At 36.7% G+C, this 14,774-nt stretch overlaps 1 protein-coding gene across 1 annotated transcript; it reads right to left on the bottom strand.

Annotated features, from left to right (window-relative positions):
• Positions 1 to 1,011: 1,011 nt before the first annotated feature.
• Positions 1,012 to 13,052, bottom strand: Cerk (Ceramide kinase). Its single transcript, XM_019048085.2, has 8 exons — positions 12,844 to 13,052; positions 11,276 to 11,494; positions 10,135 to 10,551; positions 9,047 to 9,199; positions 8,076 to 8,228; positions 7,209 to 7,405; positions 6,213 to 6,349; positions 1,012 to 5,725 (listed from the first exon to the last, which is right to left on the bottom strand). The coding sequence occupies exons 1-8, from the start codon at positions 12,977 to 12,979 to the stop codon at positions 5,638 to 5,640; spliced, it is 1,500 nt and encodes a 499-aa protein (XP_018903630.1). The 5' UTR covers positions 12,980 to 13,052; the 3' UTR covers positions 1,012 to 5,637.
• Positions 13,053 to 14,774: the final 1,722 nt, after the last annotated feature.

The raw sequence follows: 14,774 nt of genomic DNA, 5'->3' as shown, positions 1-14,774 counted from the left end.
ATCAATAATCACAGACCTTATTCAGAACCGTCGAAGGAAACAAACATTAATTTGCCCGCTGATGTGATGAGAAATGTAATTCAAAAAGTCACTTATGATTTTTGAAAAATATATTTGTGAATTTGTGTACAAACTTAAAAACGAATGTACAAAACAATGTAACAGCAAGCAAGGTATCAAAACGTTTCTAGAGTTGAGGGTATTTCGTTTCTTGCCTCGTTATTGAGAGTTAAGAAACTTCTCTCTTTGTATTTTCTTCGTTTTGTTCTTGTTAAGTGAAGAAACAAACAAGCATTTTGAATCAAATTATTAAAGTTTGGAATGCACTGGTGAAATGTTAAATAAATTCATATTGTCAAACCACAGAGGTCCGCAGTACTGGGGAATGTTTCTGTGTTCAAATCTCAATTAGACAACATTTTGCAACTAGGAATTACAATTTTTGGCTTATCCGTAGAAACACTTATGTGCATAGAGAAAATAATGGTATATGCACGAGCTCTAAATCGAGCCAGTAATCGTAGTTTCTAATTGCAAAATGTAGTCCAATTCACAGCTAGAGGCTATTGGTTACAAAAGAATGGGACGGGGAATATCACAATGACACAGATTTAAAGTAAAATACACAGTTGAGGAAAAACTTTAGTGTTAAAGGCCACATGGCTTAGCTTGAACAGCTTGATGTGCGCGTTACAAATAGCTTTGCTACAGACACCTAAGGGAGAGCGAATGAAAAACAATGAGACTGTTTAAACGTGCGAATAAAAATCGCTGTGTGAACATTCAAATGCTGTCAAATTCAGTCTTAGAAAAGATTTGTGAGAAAAAATTTGAATGCATTTCATTAAAATTTGCAGTTCCTTCAGATCAAATTAAGAAGAAAATTCTCTGAAAATTTGGAAGAAAAACTTTACAAATTTCTCCAAAAATTCGTGATTTGTCAAGGAAGCTTGGCTTTCTTTCAAAAACTAAAACAATAGCGAGAGAGTTCTGACTTTAATGGGAAAAATCTCCGCATGATTTCATGTTGATCATAAAACATTGCATATACTTTATGCAGTGACATCATAATACTGATTATTCATTTACAAGAGCTGCATCTGAGACTAAAGTTGTGCTGTACTTTTCTACATCTTGAACATTCTAATAAATATTTGGACCGTGTTTAACAGAAAGGAACCAAGTCACATCAGCTATTGCAAACTTTAACAAGGCAATTGCATTTTTTACAAAAGAACGTTTGTGTGGATTTCTTTGAGAACGTTGAGGAATTTGCTTCGACCTATGGAGAAAATCCACTGAAATTTGCACAAAAATCCGCACAACCGTTTTCATGTAAACCATTAAATTGCCAAATTAAAGTTGGCAATAGCTGATGTGGCTTGGTTCCTTTCTGTTTAACGCTGTCCATTTTATGATTCATGCGATCTTATTAGGCAACACAGTATTTGAAATTTCTTGAAACACACTGAAAATTGAAACACTCGCAACAGTCTTATCATTTCATGAATCACAACTCATAAGTGTCATGCAAAACTTATTCTGAAAAAAGTTTCTTCCATTGAAAGCATTTTTAAACCCACTCACAAAATTAATAAGTCCCCCCTAAAAAAATAAAATGCAAAGAAACAAATTAAACATTAAAATACTTAGACTTGAGAGTATTATTCGATAAAACCTAAAATTTATGAATACAGCTGACATTAAGATACATTTCAAGCCTTCGGAAAAGAAAAATTGCAATTACATATCGCACTCTAGAGCTTAAAACTACACTCGAGTATAAAAAATTTCTAATGTGATATTCGTGGAAACGAAGTTGTTAGAGAGACGTGATTCTATTGTTTTCTTCACACGATATTCTTGCTCACTCTTTCAGTACCTGATGGTCATAATTATAGCTGAGTAAGAATTTAATTGAGCTAAGTCAGTGGCATCCGTTTTTTTTAAAATTCATTTTCTGAAAGTACAGAGTGAACAGAAAGTATGGAAATTTAACTATCAGAAAAACTATGCTACAACCCTCCTGCAAAAACTCCTTACTACTGCCCCATTTATTCAATGGCAATTTTGCAAGTTGGCAAGAATGTTTTTCCTAAATTTAGATCCATTTAAAATATAGATTTTAGGAGAGGCGATCGCTACCTCTCCAAGAATCGATTGTTTAACATAAATTCAGACGGAGGAAAACCAGTATTGCCAACTTGTCAGAATTGCCACTGCATTCATTTGTTATTCCTTTACTGCGTTTCTTTTTTGGACCCAATAGGGAATAATTAGTAAGCAAATATGCGTAATGTCAGTCTAAAACAATTCTAATGAAATAAGCTTAAAGTAATACCTTTACCAATACCCTTCCCCAGAAATTGACTATTTTTAAAAATAAAAGTTAAGCAGAAAATGAAATTTTCAATGATTATTTAAATGCATTATGAAAGATTGTATCATTTGTTTCCATAGAGGACTATTTTTCTGCTGGAAAGCTCTGACAGCTTTGAGGCATTACTGCGAAAATTAACAACAAAAAAATAACCTGCCTAAAAAGAGATCATAGGGATCGTAATACTTATTTTTGCACTCTAGAACCACTCACACAGGGGCTTAAAATAAGTTATTCTCCAACATATCGTTTGAAATGGATTGGCCAATTAAACAGGTTTCAAGTTAAATTTTGTGGGTTTATTATGCTCTACTATGGTTTTGATCATTGCAAAGGATTCACGCTATCGCCTCCTCTCATTCGTGCCTTTCGACAACCCTTTAATTATGCTTACTTTCAGCATTAATTTATTCCATGGTAAGTATGATGTTCTCAGAATGATAGATTTCAAACCCTCTTATCATGTGGGTAACACTATGTAATACAATATAAAAATAAAAATAACACGTTTGATCCTGATACAACTTTTTCTTGATAGTGTACATTTCTACACGTAAAAATTGGGCACATTATTCTCCATTCCTTTTGGGAGACGGTAACAGATAGGAAACACAAAGGAATTCAACTTAAAGATACAGTAAAGCACTGAAATTCAATAACAGGGCTTTTCCACTGTTGAACTGAATAATATGATCAAGTGTTTTCAAAGACACCGATGATTATTAAGCTAAAATAAATGCTATAAAAAGGTACAAAACTTGATCATTAAAATTGAGCAATCTTGATTTTTCTTTAATTCCCATACATTTCAGTGGAAATTAATACAGCGGTACTTTGAGTATGATCTTAGTAAATCACCAGAGACATTGAAGTGACCAGCACAATATTAATATTTACATTGGAAAGTTATTGCACGTAGAATTAAATCTAAAGAATAAAACAATTATTTCCTGGTAAGTCACAAAACAACGAGCGAGTACAAAAATTTCTTCGTTTGTTCTAAGATACTAAAAAATCACTAAAATAATGGATGAAAACAAATGCTTTTGCCCAGTCAAGCATGGAATTAACTTGAATTAATCATTCAATCAGAATTGAATACGATTTTAATCGATTCACTTTGATACATTGGCTCAAATTAAACCGAAATGGATCTTCCATTATTAGCCATTACTAAATCTTGTTTACGTATTTTTTTAGGTAACTCACCATGTGGTCTTGTTGAAAGCTTTACAGAGTGATCTTCATACAACACGAGAAATCACAGAAATTTTTAAAAAATAAGATTGACTTTAAAAAAAAAGTGAAAAGAAATAAGGAGATGGCTCATATTGTTGCCTCCCCCATGAAGGAAAGTATCTTGATCGCTGATTCAGTATTTCTTACCGGCATTTTATTTCTTCATCGAAAAGCTGTTGAATGAATTTGCTGACAATTTCCAGTGAATTTTTTTTTACACTTGTGAGAAAATACACAGTAATTTTCAGAAAATTTGAACAGTCATTCTCCCATGGAAAAATAAAATGTTCATAGAAATACTGAAGCTGGCGAGATACTTTCCTTCCGAGGGAGACGATTATATGGAATGATTATTCTTTTCACAAATCAGAAAATATTTCTTCTCTTGGCTGTCCTTTAAGATTAGCAATCAAGCCAAAAACAATGTGATGTAATTGAAAAAAAAGGAATTAAAACATCACAACTTCTAGAACAACTTCTAGAACATAGAATAATTTCTTTGAGAAATTATAAGATCACAACTCCTAAATGATTTCTGAATATACAGTAATTTATTTAATTTGCTGGACAGCACAGCGGTAAAATTACAAAAATAGAAACTTTCTAGGTATTTCCGGTTTCAGAACCTATTAACGACCGTCTGCAAGGCATTTGCCTGACGCAAAGAGGCTACAACTTTTTTACTATCTTTCCGCAATTTTAAATATCATGACCATTCTCACAGCTGAAAAAAATAATTGACTGAGTGGTGTTGGGATGAAATACAACCCGTAGTAAAAACGACACGGAGGTGTTCACTAGAGAGCAAGGCAATGATATAGGCACGTTCATCTAACCGCAACTTTTTTGGCCTGCTTCAGAAACAGCATTCCGTCACTCATTACTCAGTGCAAACAGGTACCAACATTGTCAAAACACTCGATTTCTTTTTTATAAATGCCATCTGTACTTGATGAGCTCAAGGAGATCATGATTGTTAGTTACTGCAAATGCCTTTGGGATGTCAACAATAAAACTACAAAAACGCCTTTACTTCAGGGTTGCAAAAAACCTGCAACTAGTCAATCTTTCATGAGAGTATTATTATTTGACATTTTATGCCAAATTTTCGGAGAATGTACTTGAAAAGGTATAAAAAAAATCACATTAAATTCAAGCATTATAGATTATCTGTCATGCTGCAAAAAGGTAAATATGAGGATGAAATACGTATGATAGGAAACAGAGCTAAGTGATTTCGTAGTTTTACCATCAACGAGCTCTGGAGGTGAAATGAAAGTCCGACTTGAAAGATGAGCGTAGAGGAAAAAGTTCCTTCCAACTCTTGGCTCGCCTTATGAGGTTAATTACTGCCTACTTTCAACCATAGTAACTGTGATATGAGCTATGATTCGTTAGTTATTATTTTGTTTTGGTAGTCTATGAACTATCCAAACTTTTCGATTATTCGCATCACCTCAGCCCCGATTAGCTTGGATAATAGGGAGTTTACTATATGAATATACTAAATTTTTGTTATCAATATGGCAGTGGATTCAAAATTATGATTTGAATTAGAAGAGTCCATGGTAAAAATTTATTATCTGGATTCAGATTTAGGTAAATTTAGGATTCAACCCATTGCTGAATAGGTTGCACCTGGGGACGATCCAGTTACCAGTGATTCTTTATCTTATTCTGTTAAATTATGTTGAAAGTTACAAAAAAGGGTTTCTTAATAAGCAGTTGTGACTGACCGCAGTGTTTTTCATGCGGTAAAAAAGAATTCAAGATTGTGTGAATGATGTAAAACCATAAAGGACCTTTCAATACTAAACAATTGCCATCAAAAAGAATACAAACGCATCGGAGAGCTGAGAATTATTCGTGTGAATTCATTTCGCCTCCAGAGCTTTTTAAGGCAAATGTCTACTTGAGCCTTAATTTCTAAGTCGTTGGAAATTTTAAACATGACACATGAGTATTTTGAACTTATAAGCATGATAACTCATACCGCTCTCGAGACAAAGAAAAACAATTTAAAAACAAAAACAACGTCGCTTCCTGGCTTCGGATAAAGTCTGCTCTGCTCCACGATAGAACACTTGTAGCACCTGTCGGTGAGATCTACAAAAATTAAGAGAAAACATTACACGAGAGGGCACATTGGAAACATTTTTGCCGCAGAATAAACTTTTATTAAAAACTAAGCACTAATTTTGAGTGATAAGATTTTAGTACCCACTCTTTGGAAAAAATTGAGTAATTTTTTAGTTCCTTCCTATCCTGATTTGAAGTCAAATCTTTCCCAACAAATTAAACTATAAAATTGTGCAAAAAATTTGAGCCCAATCAAAAATTTGTTTGACATTTCTGTTTGGTTTACTGACACTCTAAGCTTGCCTTAAAAAATCATGTGTAAGCTTTTTTCCGATTTTTCAGACTTTCTGGATCAGTGGACACCCTTTATCAATAAGAGCCTGTATAAAAGGGCACAATTTTATTTAATTTTTGAATCTGATTACCTTATTTCCTCCGACTTAAAGCAGAGAGGAGACTGAAAAAGAGACACATAGAATATTGAAAAAATATAATTTGTGAAGGATGAACTTACTGTATAAATACTGCTGGTTCTTCTAGCACTTCTCCGTCACAGTTCCAACTACTAACGTCACGACTTCTACACCTTTGAGGCAGTGTGACTAGTTTTAACTGAGATGTTCGATGCACGTCGACAAATGGTAAGTCATACTGAAAAAGCGAGAGATTTCACGAATCAAAATCATAATATTTTTTGAGGCCATGCACTATACAGAGAAAAGTTCTTGCTGAATCGAAAGAAATTCCAATTAGTAATTCCCAGACAAGATTTGAGCAGCTTGGAGGACAAGGCGCATAAGTGCAGTTTTGGAAAAAATTGATGTATTCATGATTTCAACTAGAACTGGTCTTAAAAAATATTCTGTGAAAAATTCACTCCCAAATTCCAATTTTTAAACATAAAAAAATTGAGTTTGAACTTTCTTTCTGCCATAAGGCTCCATGTGATTTTGAAACTTTATAAACGTATTTCTCAAAATAGCAAAAACTGCACTTCAACGCCTTAACTACCAAGTCCATCAAGTCTCGTTGAGCCAAGAGGAAATCTCCTTGTTTCAAACGGTACTTTTGTTATTTCAAAAAGATATCCTGTCACTTTAAAGATATTTTCAGTTGACTCAGCAAGAATCCTTGACTGGGATTCTTTAGTGGAAAATTTTTCTTAAAGTAGACCAATGGAAAGGGTTAAAAATTGAGTACTCCACTTTACGCCCATAGTAAATATTTTGCGCATAAAACAAAAGACACACTGAAATCTCCAAATTTGAAAACCTTGCCAGTATTAATTTCACCTTGTTGAGCATGTGAGACAAGGGGGGAAAATTACAATACATACACCAGATAGCATATAGAGTGTATAAGCCTCTTGCCATGAGAGGATAAAAAAAATTAAGGGGGCTTCTGACTGTGTCAAGCCATAAAGTATCGTAATCTTAAAAATCTAGCTTCGAACTCTAGGTGAAATCCAGATGGGTACGATGAACAAGTAATACCAGAGAATTCTACTTACCACACTTTTCTTTTTTCCAGAAACAGTCAGCAACATTCTGAGGTTGTTAAAGATGGATCCATGTTTGACCAAAACAAGATCAATAGATCCATCTCCCAGATGACAGTGCGGTGAAACACCGTTCGGTGAGCGAGGGCATGCACTTGATACATTTGTTGCAGCTATGTTCCAGTACTTTCCACGTACTTTCATCCACTCTATAAAAAAAACCAATGACAAAAATTAAGAGGGAGAAAAGCATTGAAAAGTCTATTAGGAGTTAAAATGATGCATTCAGTAGCGATTTTCGAAAGGTACCTATATCGTTTTTAAGTCCGTTTAGATGCTTTAAAAATAAACAAACCTATGAGAGGTAGCCTGAATATTTCGTTCTTAAAACTATGCTTTTTGCATTGTGTTGTTGATTGTTGTTCAATTTATATGGTGATTCATACCTTCAGACATTTATTTCTCACTTTTTCACTATAGACTGATTTAGTGACTACATCATTCGACATAATATCGAATTCTTGGTTCAAAGTAAAACAATCTAACATAACGTTATATGCGAATTCTTCATGAGTTTATTGTGTTAATTTATCAAAATTTAGTGACTGACCGGTCATAAATCAAGTAAGGCTTCATTAAACGCAAGAAATTTTGATTGTAAGAAGCACTTGGACGCTTTTTACCACCGTGGTGCAAAGAGCGCGAATGAGCAACAAAGTTATATGTATGTTTACATTTGAACCTCGACATACCCACTAAATCAGTCCATTTACCACACTATCTCTTATATCGTATTGTATTTTCTGGACACAATGCTCCTTGAAAAAGAGGGTTTGATGAACATAATATTTTGATGCAAAGTTAAAACTGTGCACTTACTTTGAAGTTCGATCTGTTTTCGCATGTCTCTCTGAGGTAACTGACACCGTTTACAATCTCGTAAACACTTGGAATCGGCAGCTGGTTGTATTGGTTGCTTGAGGAATGTAATTTCTACTTCGTAACCCTTATTTTGTATAAACTGAAAGAACCCTGAGGCAAAATTGAACAAAAAATTATTTAACAAGAATATGAAGCAACCGCTTTAATGAACTACGAGACAAGGTAAGAGTTAGACCTCTAAAAGACTCGTTTCCTCATTATTTTACACAGAAGATATTGTACGCATCAAAAATTTCTAAAATTAATTTATAAGTGAAAGACTGACGTTTGTAATTCACATTATTTATTGATACTAAATTTAAACTTCCTTCTCGCGAAACAACTATAATCAACATGCGTCAAATTAGCCATTAGGCCACAAACAGGGTGATGCACCACCTCTGTAACCAAGGTTCTTGCTCTTTTGTAACGAGGTCCCTTTAAAAGTTTGGGAGTTCCCAAAAGTTGTTTCCTTTGACCTGTAAACACCCACAAAATTTCAAGCCTCTACCTCCATTTGTTCAAAAGTTACAGGGAAGATGCCTGGTGTTGGTTGTGCAGGACACTCTGGATCACATTTTTGTCACCTTTTTCAAAAAATTTTTGTCCATGTGTGAGCATTGTATCTAAGATTTGAGGAACAAAATTCGTATCAAATGGAAAACAAGGTAACTGAAAATCAAAGTAAAATCGAAAAAATAATCTGAACTTTTTACTTTGAATTATAAACAAGAGAAGAAGTGTGTGGATAAGCAGCTAGATGAAGGAAATGCATCAACAATTATTAGTTGATGAAAATGGACTGCATTGTTGCAAGTTAAATTACGGAGGATTTCAACGGAAGGTGAGTTTTCTTCACTCTTTGGAAGTAAGAGCAACTGCAGATAAAAGCCAATACAAAAAGTAAAGACCATTGAAACAGATTTTACCAGCAAAGTCGTATCGTTTGGGGCCAAGCCATCTAAATCTTTCACTTTCTTTCAGTACATCTCCTAGGAAGCCATACGCCATGACAGTTACAAAAAATGAGCAAAAATTTACACCATTATGCACGCTGCTAATATCAAGACCAGTGCTATGACCTAGAGACAAAATAAAAGAAAGTTGATTAGAATGATGCATAGATGACGATGATTGGTACAAATACAGAGTTTAAATTCAAGGTCTGCTAAGAAAACACATACGAGCAGTGCAATTGGGTCCATTAAAAAAGTTTGACGGGACAGGATGCCCAGCACTTTTAAAAAAAATTAAATTCCCTGATAATTTCATAATTTCCATAACCAAAATGCAATTTATTTCCTGACTATCAACAATTTACAGGGGAAAAGATCTAGGGTCTTTTCATGATTTTCAGAGCGAAGCAGTAAAAAATTCCTCCATCTACCGTAGTTTTTGGCAGAAAGAAAACTTTGAAAATTTCATGATTTTTGAGCAGAGAAATAAAGGTTCTGTGATCATTGATTTGTTGGAAGTGATATGTTTGGAGGACACTTGCTTTGACTTCTATACATGGTAATAATCTTGAAAAAAGTTTATGATCAGTTTTCAGGATTTTTCTACCATGATTTATATGTAGAGATTCACAAAGAAGTATCAGAGGCTCGTGTTCCAGACGGATGGAGGCGCGTGCTAACAAACGGAATTTGTCCGATTTCTCGCTGAATTCCCAATTTTTTGGAACATGAAAGAGAAAACTTGACGGTTTCACAAAAAATATTACCGTATCAAAATTTTTTCATGCAAATTTCATTACGTTTGTCACGTTTCCCCCAAAAAATGTCCAAATAATTCATGGTTTTCCAGGTTGCTGGATAAACTACTTGACAAACGAATTTTCAGGAGGACTGCAAAATTCCCTGACTTTTCCCAGTTAAGTAAAACATTCTATCCTAGGTAAATCACCAATCTACACAAATCTTGGAATGTTCAAAGATCATTATTTTCAGAATTAACCTATGCTAGATTCCGTTGAATTATTAAATGAAACTTTATTGAACATTAAGGCCTCACTTACCCGTAATAATATGAATCACAGCTGTTTGGATATCACAAGTGCCATGAAGAGAATAAGCTAGACTATCTGTACTCCCACCAGGAATGACACCGATTCTAACTAGGGAGGCAGGAATTTTGGTGTGAAGATTGTTGATATTCACGCCTTTTTCTTTTGCTGCAAGGAAGAGAACAGCATTCATTACTTCCGAAAAAGTTCCATCGCCACCGATGCACACGATGCCGTCAAAATCCTGAAGCCTTGATGAATTGATAGTGTCACGGGCATGGTGAGGTCTTTGAGTGATGGTTAAGTCTACTTCAATTTTGGCTACATCCAAAAGAGGCTTCACGACATTTTTGAAAATGGAGACACCTTGCTTTTTTCCTCCATAAGGGTTTACGAACATCATCAAACGCTTCGGTCTAGAGGTTAAGGCTGCAAAATATAAAAGAACAAAAATTTAAAAGAGAGTTCAAATCAAGGGAATCGTGCATACAAGGTTTGGTTTGGTTTTAAATCATCTTTGCATCATGCCTGCGGTGTATGATGGAGGTCAACGAGTCTCAGTCTGGGTAATGTAAGGCTCTCCAGTTTTTAGTGCTCAGCCTTTGTATCTTTGTAAACTGCAACAAGTAGCAACCATCTACTATTAGGAATAACCAAAATACAGTGCTAACAAGAGCATTATAAGTACTTCTAAAATCTTTGAGTGTCCTTAGTTTCAGTGATTACCTCATACAGTTTGGCAAATGAAGATTTTTTAACAACTATGTTGATGGCCAAGTGCAAAACCATGTATCTCCATTAGTAACGTTTCAGACTTCCTGTCATACTTCACTTTTTCATTGGGAAATTAGATAATTTAATTATTTGAAAACTTCCTTGACTTTCCTCCTCCGACTGCAGAATATTCTGTAAAAATTTCCAGCCATAAAGTCGAGTTTCACTTCGAAAAAATGAAATAGGAGCAAAGATTTTGAAACACCGTAATGAATATACGTGGTTTCACACTGTGGACATCCATGTATAGGAAGTACAAAGTTTTAATGGATCCTTATCAAGGGACTTCCGGTTTCCAGTGCCACTTTGCCTTATTTTGAGTAACGATGAACATATTTACTCATTCAATCATACAGGCGCAGTTAGGAACATGACTAACCTTCAATGAATGAATTTAAAGTGGAGATCCATCTTGAAACAAGATTTTGGTCCGAGTTTTGAAAAATAATGTCCTCACACTTCCATTTATTTTTCTTTTTTTTAGAGGCGTATGAAATTTTGAAACTGGTATGTTTCTCCGTGTGAGAGCAGCAAGAGACGCCATCTTTTGGCCAAGAGTCAACAGCTAGTATGTCTTGCACGGAAACTGTTGAGCGAGCTAAAAAAAAAAAAGAAGCAGAATTTTTAATTATTGCGTAACTGAAAACAATCATATGTTGAGCTCAAAAACAGAAATAATTCACTTTTTAATGCGGCTGATGTTAGAAAATCAAGAAGTAAAACAATACCACATACTTCGGAGCAGCTATAGAGATTACATCCTACAATGATATGATAATGTAATAAATAGTGATAACCCCTTTGAGTCAAGTAAGTACTTAATTTATCTAAAAAACAAAAAATGGTTGGGAGGGTTCGGTTGCTCAAGGTGAATGAATAATTAGGCATACTTATGCTAAAAGGAGCAAAGTTACACGCACAACCTGACCCGTGCACATAAATCTTTCCAGCAAAAATAAATCCATTTGTCATTCAATTGATTGTAAAAACCTTAATAAGCATGATTTTTCAAGTGATGTGCTTGGAGATTTACAATACATTGAGGCTGTGAAGGTTTTACATTAGTGACAGAAGAACCTTGGTTCTTAAACCTTGAGCAGCACATCAGAAAAATACCAGGTTCTCATATTCATGAGCCCAATCTTCTGAAAAGTTACGAACTGATTGCAGTAGATGCACGAGTCGTTTAGACAGAGCAAGTTGGAAATGTAGTCAACGCTGTACAAGCCAAGAAGTAGCTCTGTATTAAGATTATCAGTTTACTGAATTGTGACCCACATTGGCTACATTCCCAACTTTCTGTCTACATCAAAAAGTGCGGTAAATATTACTGAAACTTTTAATTATGAATGAGTTTGACTTGAGAGTTTGTTAACTATCTGGACAATGTGCATCAAAATCAATAAAAAAAAACATACGCTATCAGCAGAGCTTTCTCAAAAGGAATGGAGGGTGATTGAAAAGAAACAAATGCAGCATAAAGTAAATAATGATTTGCTTTTAACTCAATTTCTTCCCTAGAACTAATGCTTGAGAGTAATTCTAGCCATCTGGAACCTTTCAGAAAAACTTTTTGGCAGAAGCAGTGCCCAATTCTATTGTACCAGTAACATCCTTTGCACCTCTTATGATAGGGTTCATTGTGATTTAAAAACTGTAGAAACAAGGAATAAGGTGTTGAGACACCTCCGTCAGAGGAGTAGGAGATTTAAATTGAACGGACTGATACACCTTCCCAAAAAGTAGGTGGACCGAAAGCATCAAGGTTAAGTACAGAATGCACAATAAAACTAATCCTTCACTATCCAAGGTAGCGATACATTTTGCATTGAGTGTATTATCAATGGTTTGGAGCAGATGAACTAAACAAAAAACTATACTGCTCATAGAAAGATACATGATGTAGAGCTCAAAAGATGCAGTTGGATAAGAGAAGGGTTTACTCACTGTAAGGGTTAGTATCTAACTCCCATAGCAAAATGCCTTTGTTGAGATAAACTTTATGCCTTTTCTTTTTCACAAAAAAACTATTTAGTAGTACGACCTCATCAAGATCACTGCAGATGTCAGTGATAATAGTCATGTTTTAAATGCATTCACGCGTTTGCACACATTCTGATAAAAAAAACTACTTATCTATCTAGATAAGTTTATTTATTTACAAATCGGTAGTATCACATTTTCCCTGAAGGAAGCAGCAGTGTACACGAGGAGCTGATTTAGCGGGTAATTCAAAATGCGGTATTAGAGAGGAGGGGAGAGACATAACGACCGGTGTAAGTCGGCAATCACATAACTCGGTTTGCGACGCGACGTCGCAGACTTCCTGTCATACTTTATTTTTTAAATGGAAAACTGCTCAGGGCCAGATTTAGGGGGTGGCCACATGGGCCGCGGCCCATGCATGGCGGCAAATTTAGAGGTCGGCATATCTTGCAATTTTTTTAAATGTTTGTACAAAATAAATTTGATTCAGAAAAAAAATTACCAACGAGAAAAGGCGACAGAATCTCTCATTTCCTGAAAGTTAAAGTGTAGTAATTTCTAATTTGTTCGTCTTTCGGTGATACAAGAGACAAGGCCTTTCATTCGTCTGGTTAAGAGAGAAGTTCTCTCTCAACTAGTATCGACCACAACAAGATGAGCCCTGCACCCCGTTTACGGCCGTTCTTTCCCGGGCTCACGCTCGGAAAGCACTTGGGTGCTTTTGCCGGCAACCGAATTCCCCGCGCACTACCACCGCGGACCAAATTACGAGGCCCAGCCTGTATTTTTGCGAGTGTGTGTGTGCGCCAGGTGTCCCTTTGACGAGCCGCGGAATGTTGCATCTGATCAATGAGTGCGAGAGAGATGGACGATACAAGGGCGGCTTGGCAAAGCCGAGTGGTCTCCCTTGACGTGCCGCATCTGCGCAATGAGTGCGAGAGAGAGAGACGACAAAACAGCGTATCGACCAATCCAAGATGAGCCCTGCACCCCGTTTACGGCCGTTCTTTCCCGGGCTCACGCTCGGAAAACACTTGGGTGCTTTTGCCGGCAACGGAATTCCCCAGCGCACTACCACCGCGGACAAAATTACGAGGCCCAGCCTGTATTTTTGCGAGTGTGTGTGTGCGCCAGGTGTCCCTTTGACGAGCCGCGGAATGTTGCATCTGATCAATGAGTGCGAGAGAGATGGACGATACAAGGGCGGCTTGGCAAAGCCGAGTGGTCTCCCTTGACGTGCCGCATCTGCGCAATGAGTGCGAGAGAGAGAGACGACAAAACAGCGTATCCACCAATCCAAGATGAGCCCTGCACCCCGTTTACGGCCGTTCTTTCCCGGGCTCACGCTCGGAAAGCACTTGGGTGCTTTTGCCGGCAACCGAATTCCCCAGCGCACTACCACCGCGGACCAAATTACGAGGCCCAGCCTGTATTTTTGCGAGTGTGTGTGTGCGCCAGGTGTCCCTTTGACGAGCCGCGGAATGTTGCATCTGATCAATGAGTGCGAGAGAGATGGACGATACAAGGGCGGCTTGGCAAAGCCGAGTGGTCTCCTTTGACGTGCCGCATCTGCGCAATGAGTGCGAGAGAGAGAGACGACAAAACAGCGTATCCACCAATCCAAGATGAGCCCTGCACCCCGTTTACGGCCGTTCTTTCCCGGGCTCACGCTCGGAAAGCACTTGGGTGCTTTTGCCGGCAACCGAATTCCCCAGCGCACTACCACCGCGGACCAAATTACGAGGCCCAGCCTGTATTTTTGCGAGTGTGTGTGTGCGCCAGGTGTCCCTTTGACGAGCCGCGGAATGTTGCATCTGATCAATGAGTGCGAGAGAGATGGACGATACAAGGGCGGCTTGGCAAAGCCGAGTGCTCTCCCTTGACGTGCCGCA

The sequence above is a fragment of the Bemisia tabaci genome, chromosome 6, assembly GCF_918797505.1.
Source record: "Bemisia tabaci chromosome 6, PGI_BMITA_v3".
NCBI classification, from domain to species: domain Eukaryota; kingdom Metazoa; phylum Arthropoda; class Insecta; order Hemiptera; family Aleyrodidae; genus Bemisia; species Bemisia tabaci.
Note: the sequence above shows the minus strand (reverse complement) of the source record. Positions and strands in the feature narration are given on the sequence as shown.

What these genes read in the sequence shown, in the direction of transcription:
- Cerk (XM_019048085.2), bottom strand. Translation starts at nt 12,979, where the DNA reads ATGACTATTATCACTGACATCTGCAGTGATCTTGATGAGGTCGTACTA. An exon ending in TTTAAATTCATTCATTGAAG is followed by an intron (nt 10,552 to 11,275) that starts GTTAGTCATGTT and finishes TATATTTTGCAG; the next exon opens with CCTTAACCTCTAGACCGAAG. An exon ending in CTGGAAAAAAGAAAAGTGTG is followed by an intron (nt 6,350 to 7,208) that starts GTAAGTAGAATT and finishes TCGCTTTTTCAG; the next exon opens with TATGACTTACCATTTGTCGA.